The 14526-nt window shown below is 47.2% G+C and overlaps 1 protein-coding gene across 12 annotated transcripts in view; it reads left to right on the top strand.

Annotated features, from left to right (window-relative positions):
- EIF4G3 (eukaryotic translation initiation factor 4 gamma 3) overlaps positions 1-14526 on the top strand; it is a 4880525-nt gene that overhangs the window by 1781421 nt on the left and 3084578 nt on the right. For all 12 annotated transcript variants that reach the window (XM_069610350.1, XM_069610349.1, XM_069610345.1 and 9 more), the window contains one exon: positions 7565-7690. In XM_069610350.1, the coding sequence (XP_069466451.1) occupies positions 7565-7690 (126 nt within the window). The remainder of the gene's footprint in view (positions 1-7564; positions 7691-14526) is intronic.

The raw sequence follows: 14526 nt of genomic DNA, 5'->3' as shown, positions 1-14526 counted from the left end.
CCGATCTGCAGCCCAATTGGTCCTTTCTGCATTTCTGGATCTTTGGGTTTTCATTTCTAATACAAGTTTCTGCTCTTTGGCTTCAATTCAGCCCCCAGGGTCTTTACAAGACTGATGAATGCGGTGGCAGCCCTACTCAGCGCCCAGGGTCACCACGTCTATCCACACTTAGACGACTGGCTTGTCAGGGCCGACGGCTAGCCTGAAGACTTCTACCTTCCTGTCCCTGCCACAATAAGAGGTTTGCCACATGGGCTAAAAAGGTTTTTGCGTCAGGCAGTTTTCCACTGTGTGCCGTGAACGCCTCTTGTACCTTGGCGAAATTCTCATTTGGCCAGCTGTGGCCAAAGTGGCTGAATACGTCCCAGAAGGAAAAATGAGGGGCGGTTTCCTGTCTTTTGTCGCTAATGTCAAGGAGGTGTCACGCCAGATGTTGCAATCTGGACTGGATGCAGCAGACTTTGCGGGCAGATCCATGGCCACGGGCACTGTGATCAGACGCCACTCTTGGCTGAGGACATCCAGGTTTGCGGCTGATGTCCACACCAAACTGTTGGACGTGACCTTCGATGACCAAAACCTCTTTGGTGCTAAGGCCGCTGTCGCCCTCCAGAAGGTCCAGTCAACAAAGGCAACGGCTAAGTCTTTGGGGCTTGCTGTGCAACAGCTCTCTGCAAAGTCGACGTCTAAAGGGAGGGGTTTTTGTCCCTCTACCGCCTATGCCCCAAGAGGCCATGGTCAGTCTGCCCCGAGGAGAATGCAGGGCAGACGCTTCCCATCAGGTCGAGGTGCCCCGAGAGATGGCGCAGCCACCATCACTGCTGCGCCCCACTGCTCAAACCCTCAGTGACGGGCTATGCTACTCAACGCCGGTTGGGAGAGGCTTTCCCTGTTCTATCCGGAATGGTCAAGGACCATGTCCGACGCTTGGTCCTTACAGGTCATGTAATGAAGTTGAATGCTGCAGAGTCATCACCGATCCCCAGCCTAAAGTCTCCTCCCATGTGGCCAGAGGAAGGCAGCCGCTACCTGATCCTGACTCTGGGGGTGGCATTATGAGGGATGATCACATGGGAGGAGATGGCAGGGCCCAGGGTCCCCACGTCTATCCTTACCTAGACAACTGGCTTGTCAGGACAAGGTCTCCGGAGGAAGTCCACCACACCGTCTCTGCCCTCATGAATACACTACACGAGCTGGGATTTTCCATCAATCTCACAAAGTCACAGCTGGAGCCCACGCTGAGTCGAACGTTCCTGGGCCTCATCTGGGATATGAGCTCAGAAAGAATTTTCCCCTCGGAGGACATGATCACAGCCATCAAGATGGCCATGGGCATTTTCTCAGCAGAGCAGTGACCTCAGCGTGGTGGTACCAACACCTCTTGGGCATCATGGCGACATGTCTCCTGTCAGTGCCGCATAAGAGGCTCAAAATTAGGCGATTGCAGTTGGAATTCGCAGCATCCTGGAGTCAGGAGAAGGATTCCCAGGCGGAGCTAGTCAGCATGCCACTTCATCTCCACCAGGACCTAGTCTGGTGGAGCACGGACAACCACTTGTGGATAGGCAGGCCCTTCCGTCAAACAGCACCTCAGGTTACCATCACCACCTACTCATCCCTGGAGGGCAGGGGAGCTACCTTGGACAGCCACAGTGTCCATGGGGTATGGTCCCGTCGGGAGCAGGTGGCACACATCAACTGGCTCGAGTTGGTCATCTGGCTCGCTCTCAAAGCCTTCCTCCGGATGGTCAGTGGCAAGGCGATCCTCATTCAGATGGACAGCTCCACTAGCATGTATTACATCTACAAGCAGGGTGGTACTAGGTCTCCTCCCCTCTGCACTCTAGCAGTCAACATTTGGGAGTGAGCTCTGGTAAACAACATGAACTTAACAGCAATTCACCTCCCGGGGGAGTCCACCCTGGAAGCGGACAGGCTCAGCAGGCTGGGTGCGGACAACTACGAATGTCAGTTGGACATACAGGTCCATCAGGGGATCTTCGACACATGGAGTCATACTCAGGAAGATCTCTTTGCCACCTGGTCCAACAGGAGGTGCCCCCAGTCCACATCCTGGTAGGGACAGGGCTTGGGCTCTCTGGGCGATGCAATGCCGATCCAGTGGAACAACATGAACGTGTATGCATTCCCTCCCACTCCCCTGGTCCACAGGGTAATCTGCAAGATCCATAAGAACTAACAAAGGACTGGGTTTTTTTGTTTGGAGAGGCCTAGGACAGTGCCCAATGGAACTCGTACTGTCAAAAGAAAAATAGACCTAGCTCCTCTCGTGACCTCACCTTTAGGGATCCAAAAAGAGCTGTTCGGATACCTGACAACCTGCCCTCCTTAGTTGCAACAAATTACACTTACAACCATCATTGAAAAAATATATATATATTACTATGCTTTATTACAAAATTCATTACATATTAAAAGATTTTTTTTAAAACAGCATATCAACCACAATAATTCTAATGTGTGGAGCAACAGTGAAACACTTAAATGTAAATGAAAATAGAACATGAGTCAAGAAAGAAAACAGAAACCCTAAGATAGAACTAAAGGAGTTCTGTGTCAACGTGAAGAAAAGTACCTGCACCTTTAGTAAGCAAGAAAACAGAAGCACAATTAATATAGCAAATGTTACTCTTTTGTGGTTGTTATTAACACTTCAAACAAAGACATCCAATTGTATACTAAACAACACATAAAACATAAAAAATATGAAACATTAGCATCTTAGGTCAAACCACAAATCTGACGTCTAATTATGAATCTCTTAAATTGATGTTGAGATCCTATTATTAATTCTACGTATACAGCAGCTCTTAATGCCTTGTTGAAACCATGACATCTTTCTCACAGCCAAAGAAACCCGACATGTTTCATTCCCATAGTTCCTCAAAATGGTTGTTAAAGGGAAATTCTTCAGGGGGGATGTACTGTAAACAACAATCGGAATTGTAATTACTGAGATAAATCACAGTATTGACAGTGTGACTTGATGCAAGGAAGAGGGGGAAGCTCTTTGAAGGTGGCTCTTATCACTGTGTAGTGCCAACCTAAACACAAAAGGGAGGAAGCAAAAGAGGGACAACCGGACAAATCAGTTGAATGTACCGAGTACAAACCCTAATTAAAGTGGATGGTAGGCCTTTTAGAATATGAACAATTTTGAAGGCTTACCTCGCTGTCATATTAATAGTAGCAGGGGTAACGGGAGAGCCTTCGTGTGCGGAAATTCTGCTCTTTACAAAAAAGTAGAAATGCAACCCCTTGTCAATGATGTAACCGAGACAACTACAAACATCTAATAAAAAACAAGTGGTATCAAAAAGAGATCACAGCACTCTATCAATCTCTAGGCATGTGGCAGAAAAAACCTTTTCTTCTCATGTTAACGTATATCACACACTATCAATCACGTTTGCCCTTATATGTCGCACAAGCTTGAAATATGCAAGTGCTCTAAAATGCTGTACATAATAGAAACCCTACATTTAGTAAATCTTCTGGGTGCATGACCGCGCCTCTACTTTATAGAAAAAAGCTGCTTCTGTCTCATATCATTATCGTAATGGTAACTGACCTTAGGCTTGAAGCTTTGTAATATAGATGGCAGCAAGAAATTGGGAATCTCCATGCAACCGGAAACGTCTTAGAAAAGACATGGCTTCAAATGCTTTCGCAACATTAGCCTTTCAACGCACTTCACTGTGCCTGTAAACAAATGAGAATGAAAGCTTCACTACTAATGCGAGCGGGAGCCGCCGGTAAGCGGGTTGACAATCTAAATATAAACGACATTGATGAACGGCACCACACGCTCGTGAAAGTTCCTTCTGAACTTACCTTGCTATGTCTGAACTCCGCGTCCGTTTGCACTGGGCGGTCTCCTCTGTAGCGTCCTACTGCACTGAAAACGTGTCCTCACTGAGCATTGCAACGCTACTGAATGCAAACGTAGCTGCATGCTAGATGGACATAGAAATAGAAGACGGTGGAGAAGGCAAGGTATGTGTAGAAACAATGGGAGCCATTTTGAAAAAGAATGTGTTACTACATTGCCATACTAACCACCTTATGTGTTGAAGTCTAGGCAACCTAACTTAGTAACACTCAAACTACCTGTTTGCTGGATAGCAATACTCCTATCTAAACAGGTATTTGCCTATTGTGTATTATACTGTCCTCGCGAGATATTAATTCAATATTCGTCATAGCAGGATGGTGCTTTGGCATACAACTCAGCGAGACTAGGACTATTGGATTTAATCAACCAGTATGTACTATTCTGTAGATTAAAATGAATGGTACCAGAGTTACAGAAGGATTTTATTCAATTGACTACTCGGATCTAACTCACACATTGGTCCAGTCAATCCGTTCATTGAGACCTGTCTCTACTGAGTTGCAGAGAAAAATCAATCTTTGTTCTTTCTCAAACAGTCTTTTCTTGTTCAAAGCTGTGTTTTCTTTCCTATCAACTTGTTAGGACGCTCCAAGTTAAAGATTCCGGTGTGTGGTCCATGGCCAAAAAATGTCCCAAAAGGGGGGCTGTCGTGTTCTTATTTCTAATACAGCTTTTGTGTCCCGGATCCTTGTTTTTATTTTCCTTTCCGTCATGCCAATGTATATTTTCTGGCAAGGGTACCAGATCACATAGACTACCATCTGTGAATTACAATTAATGAATTGTCTCTGTTGCCATGGTTTCTTTAAGCCCAAATCGACTTCTTTTGTGCGTTTGGTGTTGGAGCAACAACTACAGTGTCCGCATGGTGTGTGTCCATGGGTTTAGGCATCCCCCAGGACTCAGTAAGAGTCGTCTGAGGTGGACGTATCAAAATGTCATTTCTAGTGACCATATCTTTTATGTTCTGGCCTCTATTAAATGCACATAATGGTCTGGCCACGGGACATTCTCCCGAATCTAAAATATGCCAATTGCGTTTGATAATAGCATTCACTTTATTTGGAAGTGTATTAAATGTACTCACAAATACTATTTGATCAGTGTTTTTCAATTTGTTACGGTAGTCTAGAAGAGCTTCTCTATTGTTATTCTTTGCTCGTTTGTGAGCTCTCTTCACGATCTTGTGGGGATACCCTCTTGACAATAACTTCGAACTTAAATCTGCTGCTTCTCCTTCAAAAATATTTGTACTAGAACTATTTCTTTTAAGATGAAGAAATTGGCCTAAGTTGTTTCTAATGTGGCTAGGATGGCAGCTATTAAATAATAGCAGGGAATTCCGATACGTCGGTTTATGGTAAGGTTTGACTTTGAGTGAGTTGCTGGTGCTATCAACCCAAATAGTGACGTCCAAATAATTGATTTCTATGGTACTTGTAGTAGCTGTAAACTTCTCAACCTGTCCCATCAGGCCCAGTGCACCTTCTGATGGGCCCAGCTCACCAACCCTCGCAGCGGGGAGGCATGGTCATCAACCCCGCCCCCCAGAAGTTAGCCCTTGCAGCGTGGTTCTTGAACAGGTCAGAATAAGGCATCTGCATCTGTCACAGAATAACCTAGACATTATACAAGGTGCTACGAGCGATGCTACCAGGAGCCAGTACAAAAGCGAGTGGACTAGGTTTTGTCACTGGGCGGAATCAAAGGTTGATCCATTGACCTGCATGTTGGACAGTGTTTTCATCCTCTAATCCGGTGGTTAAGACATTTAGCTGTCCTGACCAGACTTTACCCGCCTATCAAGAAGCCACACCCGGTGTGGGACCTCCACATGGTCTTGGGCGCCCTGGCGCATAAACCATTCAAACCCATGGTGTCCACAGTCATCAGGATAGTCACCATTAAGACGGCCCCCCTGGTGGGGCTTACATCTGCATGCTGTGTCAGTGAATTACAGGCACTGGTGGCTTCAGAGCCTTACACTGCTTTTCATAAGGACAAGGTGGTGCTTAGAACTAACCCTGTGTTTTTACCTAAGGTGGTCTCCTCTTTTCACCTGAATGAGGAGATAGTGCTGGCAAATTTCTTCGCAGACCCTAAAGATGATGCTCAGAGGGTAGTACACTGTCTAGATGTCAGGCGTGCTCTAAAATACCACCTGGACAGAACCAGGAGCTTCCACAAATCAGATGCTCTTTGTAACCTTCGGTGGGTCAAAGCCCGGCTATCTGGCTTCCAAGGCCTCCATAGCAAGGTGGATGGTTACAGCCATCAAGGAGGCGTACGCAGGACAGCAAAAACCTCTTCCAGCAAATATCCATGCCCACACTAGCAGAGCTAAAGCCACGGCAGTTGCTTTCCAGAGGCACGTCCCGTGGCAGGTGATCAGCAGGGCGGTTACATGGGCTACGCCCTCAGCCTTCTGCAAGTACTACTGCTTGGATGCCAGCTCCAGGTTGGATACAGCATTTGGTCAGGCAGTTTTAAGGAACTTGATTTCTCAGGAGGGGCAACTCTCCACCCTGGTGCTACATTCAGTTGTAATCGCCCATACAGTATGGAGGAAAGGGGACGGGACGTAGGAGTAATTAGAAGTTACTCACCGTAGTGACTTACGTACTCCTAGTCCATAGTCCCCTTTCCTCCATACGTCCCACTATCCTCCCCCTAATTAAACAGGTGTCATTAGGTAATGGTAATGTTGTTGACGCGTCAAAGGCGATTGAGTAGTGGCGCCGGTGGGCGGACTAAGGGTACCGCATGCTCCAGGGTCGCGCATCTAAATTTAAAGGGGAAGATGATTTCTCTGGTGAAAAAGGTACTCTGTCTCGTACCTAGCGAGGGACGCCCATACAGTATGGAGGAAAGGGCACTATGGACTAGGAGTACATTGGTCACTACGGTGGTATCATTTTACTTCCCTGTTTTCTGACATCCTTGTATCTGTTATTTTCTTCTTGCTTTCTTTGTACTTTTTGTTCTTCTTAACCCATTCCCCTATTTTTTAAATGCCCTCCTCTTTTCAACTTTTCCTTCCTATACTCTCCATTACTGCCCGTTTTCCAGCACTTTTATTTCCTTCCTTTCTCATTAGCTCATGCCTTCTTCTGTTTTAATCTTATTTAAGTTGTTCTCCCTTTTTCTTCTCTCCTTCCTTCCCGATCATACTTTTCCTCCTCTATTCCTACCTCTTTCCCACGTTTTTGCTTTTTCCTCCCTTTTCTCACTACCATGACCCCCCTTTTCCATTTCTCCTCTCTCAACTTCCCCTTTTTTCTCACATTTCCCCCCTTTTGCCAACCTCACTTCTCAGCCTTTTTCTCTGCCTCATTCTTCGTTTTCACCCTTTCACGTTCTCGAATCCTCACACCGGAGTTCTGTGTTGACTTCAATTCTGAACACAGAGTCCTCTTGAGCCTTCTCGTGTTGCATGCTTCTAATGCTTCTAATGTACAGCTTTCCTATTTCCTCTCCTCATCCTTTTCTGGCTTAACTTATTTTCGATCCTCTGTTTATTTTTGCCCGTCGCCTCTTAATCCTCTTCTCTGCTTGGCTGCATACCCTGCCTGTCTTTCTGCCTCTGAAATGTCATTGTCGAAAGCAGTGTTTCCCATCTGTAAGTTATTATGGCTTTTTCCACAGATCAGAATCCGGGATCCCAATCGAGGGGGCAAAGACATAACTGAGGAGATCATGTCTGGAAGTGGAGGCAGCAGGAATTCCACCCCTCCTATTGGAAGACCAAGCTCTACTCCAACTCCCCCAGAGGTAGGTGAGGTCAAATATCAGGTTTCTTCACTAATTATTGAGGTCAGGAATCGCCCTTGGTATTCGTCAAAAGTGCATAGGCATGTGTCAATATCAGGCAATGGCTTCATCACAAATTAATAACTGGCAAACTACTGCAGATGAGCATAAATACCTCTGTATGCGCAAGGCTATTGGGGTATTACCACTACTGTATACCAGTGTATGTCACACCTCCCTTTCAATATTGTGAAATTAAAGTTTAAGGTATCCTGCAAAAGTTTACTGCACTGAAAAGTCCACAAAATTATCTTCATCACTGAACCTACCAGATGATGCGCATAGTGTGAGAGCAAATGCATACTTGCACAGGCAGCACCACGTTAAGACATTGAATGTTAGTGTACAAGGGCAGGTATCCCAGGGAAGCCTTATAATGAGCAAGTGTGTAATTGTACATGTTACACTGTATGCACATTGCTAAAAGGTGTATGACTGCAGGTATCATGTGGAAGCCTCACAGGTAAAAAGTGTAGGAAAGCAAGGACCATACCAAATCAGCATCATAAGCATGTCCCTATCACATGACATTTGCATTTCCAAAAGCGACACCAAAGCCAGCATAACTGCTTAGTGAATGGTACATACAACTGACATTGCCGTCTATTCACCCGGCGCTCCAGGCAACAGAAATTCCTCACCAGAACTCTGAACACAGAGCCTTTACAGCCAAACTTCACTTTGTTAAACCCAGTACCCCTCTTCTCCCCAAAACAAGCCAACAAATGATTTGATGAAGATGGCACTCTGAAGAAAAGGGCTGTAAGGAACATTGAAAGCTGCTGGCATAAATCCTGCTCCAATTGGTAAAGTGAACTGCAAAGCTGTAAATCAGAGCTATCAGTACACCATTGAAAGGAACAAGAAAATCTTGCAGAATTACATATCCAATGCCAACAAAGGTCTGAGGTCTTCAACATCTACATGGAACCCAGCAACCCATGCCTGACCTATTCCACCCCTCTGCGACGTTTACTGCTAAGTATCCCACTGTCTTTCAATAAAATGACAACCAAATCCATGCCTTAGTTAAACAGCAATACCATTCCTCTTCCACCGTAACCCTGCCCTCCCCACCACTTGCTCCTTCCAGCACTTCACTTCTACGGCTTCTGCCGAGATCCTCGCTCTGATCCAAATAAACTCCTTCACTCATTTAATAAATATTTAAATTAATTCACATATGTTCCTGCTACAAATAATGATACCAATGTACACATTTGTTGATTGGTACGTCTGTATTATGGTTTAACAACTGATTTTAAATCTTCTAATAAGAGAAAATTAATTTAAAAGTATTCATAATTCATACAATGGGCCTCATTACGAGGTAGGCGGTTAAAACAGTCATTACCGGCATGCCGGTATGAAAGTGTCCGTGCTGTATCCAGCCACAAACAACGTACAATTAGAAGTCTGCGTGCACTCGCGTCCCTGCATGCCGATAACGTATGCACCGGCTGGCCGGTAAAGTCCCCCCAGTCCCCTTATAGCGGCATCAAGGAATCTGTTGAAAGCTCCCCCAGCGCCGTTGGCACCCTAAATAACGGTACCGGCACTACCGGTACCGGAAGTAACGTCATTGCGCCGGAATGGGAAATGCACCAGCGGCCATCTTTAAAAAAACAATCCATTGCAATCCTCTGCCTGAGCAGCCAACTTCCCAATCCCTACTGGTGGACAATGTCGAAAGTCACCAAGAAAGGCACAGCAAGTATGCGAAAACCACGTTTCAGCGATAATGATCTGAATATGCTCGCTGATACGCAAGTGGAGCAGGCAGATGTAGTATTCACTGCAGACCTGCGCCTCCAGCACAGCTACAGAAGAAAATAATATGGGAGGAGACTGCCAGAAAGTTGAGTGCGGTTGGAACCACCGCACGGTCAGTAAAGGACTGCAGGAAGCGGTGGGACGACCTGCGCCTGCAAGTACGAAACATCCTATCGGCCAACCACAGTCAGGGGCAGGCAACAGGCGGCGTCCAAACTCCCTCATAAAGCTGTCTAGGTGGGAAGAGACCTGTAACTCCACCATCGACATGGAGGACATTGAAGGAGTTGGTGGAGCGGAGTATGGCGTCTCTTCATCGGCTGATCAAGGTGAGTGACCCTTTGCGCACCCAACAAGTCCCCACAAACACCTGACATCCAAAGTAAAACGTAGGCCAACAAATGGGAACCTGATGAGAGCAAATACATGTCCCATCATAAACACATCCCTGTCGAGAAGCTGGACCCACCACTGTCACATTAAAATGCATGCTGCATGCGTCTCCTGTATCCAATACATAGACAAAAATCACATTTCACACAGCACGCAACCCACAACACACCTGTTGGCCTCACAGCAGACACCATGGAAAACATGACTACACCTGAGGGATGCCAATACTACCTCTTTCCCCAATCTTGCAAGCACCCAGTCCACCACGCCAACAAGCATGCATTGAACCACAAGGCCCAAACTGCACAAACACCAATGCATGCATGCATGGTGCAAGTACTCCCATAACTGATGCCCTGCCTCTCTGTCCCCCTAAGGCACTGATGCAGACAGCGATGACGATCATGCAGTGCCACAGCCCAGGACACCTGCCAAGAGGTCCAGCGGTCGGTACGATGGCACGAGGCCATCCACGTCCAAGGCCACAAGGATGAGCCAAGGGGCTCACAAGGCACACACCAGTGCCCAACCGGCTGCGCAGCCCCCAACACCGGTCAAACATACACCTGCCCCTGCCCCCCTGGGGAGACAAATATCACAGGATGAGTCCACATCCGTGGCAAGCGACCATGATGGCACGCAGTCGGCAGCCACAAGTTCAGTTGGGGAGGTTGCTGCATCCGCACAACATAATGCTGATGAGGACGAGGGCCACGAGGCGGTCACCCATGAGGAAGGCAGCATGTTGAAGGATGGTGGGCAAACGCCCAGCCCGCAGGACACACCACAGGTCACCCCTCAGCATGAGCCTGAAGGCCAGGGCAGCCAGGACAAGTGGTCTCCACCAGAGGACAGCCCGTTTATGCGCACATCCACACCAGCCATGGAGGCATCCACTTCCTCCGCAATACGGGACCTCGAGGGATGTTTGTCGAGGATGGAGGGCTGTTAAGAGTCCATGCATGCCCTTGTAAAGCAATATGTTGCTGACGGGGAGGCAACATGCCGGGCGATGCGAGAGAACACTGAGGCCATTATCAAGGCTGTAAAAGAAAATTCAGAGCGGGTTCATGAGGGCTTTGCAACTTTAGCCCAGATACTGGAGATAATGACCAACATCGTGGAGCAGCCGCGTCCTGTGGCAACCGAGCCACATCCATCCACTTCCTCCACTACCACGCCAGCCAGCTCTACACATACAAGCCCTGTGCGCAGGTCCCTGCGCAGCATGCAGCGCACAGACATGCAACCCCCCTCCATCTCGAAGTGGGCGGCAGTAGCAGGGGTACCTTGCACATATTGACTGTCAGTGCATCTGGACACATGTTGTGCTCTTGTGTACGGGTGTGTGGGGGGAGGGTGTGGGGGTGGTGCAGGGAGGAGGTATGGGGGAAGGGGGAGGGTAGGATAGGGGAGGGGGTGTGTGGGGGTGTTGGGGGGGGTGGAGGTTTCATTCATGTTGAAAATAACATCTGTTCAATACACCCATTGTGAAAATAATTCACATGACTGGACATTGCTTCTTCAGCGTGTCAGTTTATTGCATGACCGTGTACAGTGCAAATTCTTCCCCCAAACCCAGTACCCATATTCCCTTAATCCCAGTGCCCAGGCTTCCACATCCATAGCACCCTCTGCATCCCTGTGCATTAGAAACTATGGTTTATCACTGATTGGCGCACAGCACGTCTCTCGTGTATCGCGGCCTGGCCGATGTTCAACATCTTCTCTTTCCTCATCTTCTTCTTCACCTGGTGGTGGCTGGTCCATGTCAGGTGGCAGAGGAACGTTCTGCCCGATGCACATGTTATGCAGCATGGCACATAACATGGTGATCTTGCCCACCTTCTCAGGACCGTAAATGAGTGTGCCACCCGACCTGCTGAGGCAGTGAAACCGTGCCTTCAACAGGCCAAAGGTCTGCTCTATGACCACACAAGTGCGTTTATGGGCACGATTGAAGTCCTCTTCGTGCCTTTTCTGTGGATTCCTGACAGGGGTGAGGAGCCATGGCTTCAGGGGGATAGCCAGAATCACCTGCATGGGAGCACAATAAGGTATGTGTAAGGGTATTTCTTCAATTCCATTTGTGCTCAGTCTGTACATCGTTCATGCTCATATGCAGTATTTCGTGAATGGCCACCGATTGACTTCAAATCTGCCCAGTACACAACTTGGCAATCCATGGTGCTGGTCTTGGGTGACGTACACGACTTGGGGGCCTTGACATTGAAATCACCAACCACCCAGATGGTGTGACAAGGTCCATGATGTATTCACATGTGAGGGTTGTATGGCAGGGGAGGCGACCAAATGCATGTTGGGCAATGTTTGATGCATTAGGCTGATGCCTAACGTGATACAGCTTGTTTAGTCTATCATGCTTTTGGATATTTGTTGACGTGTCCCGCGACGTGTTCACACCAGTCACAATGGCACAATGTGATTGTTGGTAGGGTCCCACAGTGTAGGGATGTGTTCCTTGGATGATGCAGGGTGTCGACTTGCATGCTGGTACTCATGTGCTGTGGGCGATTCCTGCACCAATCGCACCCATGTAGGTGTTGTTCAATACTGCATGGGTCCAATTTGAGGCATCCTTGTCACATGTGTTTTTACATTTGAATTCATCTGCACATGTTGCCATGGTGTTATGCAGTGTTATCGGGCAGGGGCAGTGACCGGGGATTTCTCTGAGAAGGAATTCATTCTGCGCACTCATGGATGCATCACCTGCGAGGTGCTTTGATGCGGTCATGTGTATTCAGCTTTGTGACTGCATAATGGTGCATTGTGGTGCTGTGGGTACGGTCCAGATTATTTTTGAACAATCTGGAAATCAAAAACCAGATTCTGATACGACACCCGATAATAAGGACTGGGTCAATAACACACGATTGTTACCTATGGACATTTCTGTGTAATATCATGAATACACAGTAGTTGAAATGACAAATTGGTTTTACTGTCAAAGAAGTATGAATTAGGAAGTATGGGTTTGAGAAAGAATGTCAGAGATGTTGACTAAATGAATTGATTTTTTTATATTGTATATGAAGTTATTTTTGTTATATGAATATTGTTTAAAATGAAGAGTTTTTTTTTAATTGATTAATTGGTGTCATCCCCTTCTACTGGTCCACTTTTGTTATATATGTATGTAGTTTACCTGAAAGACCAGGGACTGAATTAGAGGTACACCCCTTTACTTATCCCTGGTGTACTGCCTGCTCAAGGAGTAGCAGTGCAGGCATGTCCTCCAGCTCCCGTATCGCAACTGCAAGTGGAATCATTTTGGTCTTGGAAGGGGTGTGGTGTGTGGGTGTGTTCATTTTGTGCAGGGACAGGCTCCATTCCCTCCACCTGTGTTGATTGTGTGCACCTATGGCAGTTGGGAACAGAGCAGTTTACTATGAACATCTGAATGCCGGTATGTGCATTTCCGTGCAATTCGTAATGTCCTCTTCCTATCGGCATGCCACTGTTACTGGCACGGCAGTCGCGCGCCTGCGCGCATGCCGGTATGGTCTTAGTTATAAGCATCTTAGTTCCTCCCCTCCGCCCCCTCAGCTGTCGTCTCTTGTCTTGTGCCATTTATGTTCCCATGTTGTCTTGTTGTGTACATGTCTCTACGCCCCGAAGCTTGCGATCTACCGGCGCATTACAAATCAATAAATGAATGAATAAATAAAAATGGTGGTGCACGGCCACAGCGGGTCCCTGTAGATGCCGGTAGGGCCGGCATTGCAGGTCGTGATGGGCCGGTCCGGTAAACGATGCCGGTAATGCCTTACCAGTATCGTTACCACCAGACCGCCAACCTTGTAATGAGGCCCAATGTATATGAAAGCTGTTAGGGAGAATTCTCTGTTTAGGCTGAATTTCCTAACCTAGTGAGTCCCCCAGCAGCTTTGCTGGATTTCTGGAGTTTCTTTTTTTTTCTCCTGCCAAGAGTGAGTCTCTTTTCCTCACACTCTTGGACATCATTTGAGGGGTTCCTTTGACTTTTAATGTGTTTTATGGGCTATGGGGTCTTTTACTCCATAGGGTCTCATGTGTTTTTACTATGTGTTACACAGCAGCCTCAGTGCAGTGACACAGGGGTGTCATAGTGACACCCCACCATAGACTTCATAATCTGGGACGGACTACTGTCTCTCAGGGCATGTAAAGTCACCATTAGCTTTACTAGTCCCAAATTATGAACAGAAACCAGTACAAACCATCATATTGTGGACGTACTGGTCGGGGCAATTTGATTGCCCCGGGGTCTTTTAGTCGAGGGGGCACGTCTCCGTCCCCCCTGATCGAGTATTGGCTGGTGGCAGTGGATACTACTTTTTATATTCTGCCGCGAATATATCTCAATGGGATTTTCCCATTGTTCGAGGCTACCAACTTTAATTATTTAATTCTCATAGCCTCGAACATACCGCCGGTTTATTTATTTAATATTAATTCGCCGGTTGGTATTTTTTGCCAGAACTCGATTCTAAAATGGCATTTGTGTTCTCTTCTGTGACTCCAACCCAAGTCGAGCCCTTTGTTCCACTTTTTGGCGGGCTTCTCCACAGAAGCCTCCAAAAGTGGTGCCACTCTGTATGGGTACCACAGGGGGTGTGGGAGGGGGT

The sequence above is a fragment of the Ambystoma mexicanum genome, chromosome 8, assembly GCF_040938575.1.
Source record: "Ambystoma mexicanum isolate Mex_15411 chromosome 8, UKY_AmexF1_1, whole genome shotgun sequence".
In the NCBI taxonomy this organism is placed as follows: domain Eukaryota; kingdom Metazoa; phylum Chordata; class Amphibia; order Caudata; family Ambystomatidae; genus Ambystoma; species Ambystoma mexicanum.
This window is presented reverse-complemented; position numbering and strand designations above follow the sequence as displayed.